Source organism: Geospiza fortis, unplaced genomic scaffold (genome assembly GCF_000277835.1).
Source record: "Geospiza fortis unplaced genomic scaffold, GeoFor_1.0 scaffold2153, whole genome shotgun sequence".
NCBI lineage: Eukaryota > Metazoa > Chordata > Aves > Passeriformes > Thraupidae > Geospiza > Geospiza fortis.
Genome location: NW_005055370.1, coordinates 4,006 through 4,460, shown reverse-complemented (window position 1 = coordinate 4,460; position 455 = coordinate 4,006). Strand labels below are relative to the sequence as shown.

Sequence of the window (455 nt, the reverse complement as noted above, 5' to 3'; positions counted from 1 at the left end):
TTTAGGGAAAATTTTTCTCATTTTCCGCACAAAAACGAGGTGAAAACAGCGAATTTTGGGCCTTTTTTTGGGGATTTTTTCCTGAAAAAAGCGGGAAAATTTCCGGAATTTTCAGAATTTTTGGGAAATTTTCGGGAATTTTCTGGAATTTTCCATCAGAGCTCCTCGTCCAGCCCGCCATCCCCACGATTTTTTCCCATTTTCCCCCAAAAAAGAGACGAAAAAAGCGAATTTTGGGCCGTTTTTGGGCGATTTTTTTCCCAAAAAAGCGGGAAAATTTCCGGAATTTTCTGGAAATTTTGGGAATTTTCGGGAATTTTCTGGAATTTTCCATCAGAGCTCCTCGTCCAGGCCGTCGTCCTCGGGCGGGAAGTCGCCGGCCGTGACGTGCTGGGGCCGAACGAAGGCGCCGAATTTGGGGGGACACTCGAAATAACGGCGGCCGGCCACGCTGC

General features: G+C 47.3%; 1 protein-coding gene across 1 annotated transcript in view; it reads right to left on the bottom strand.

Moving 5' to 3' along the window:
* Window positions 1-231: 231 nt before the first annotated feature.
* TBCB (tubulin folding cofactor B) overlaps window positions 232-455 on the bottom strand; it is a gene marked incomplete at its 5' end in the record, with an annotated part of 2,910 nt that continues 2,686 nt past the window's right edge. Inside the window, one exon of the mRNA XM_031065808.1 lies at window positions 232-451. Within this exon, the coding sequence (XP_030921668.1) occupies window positions 334-451 (118 nt within the window). The remainder of the gene's footprint in view (window positions 452-455) is intronic.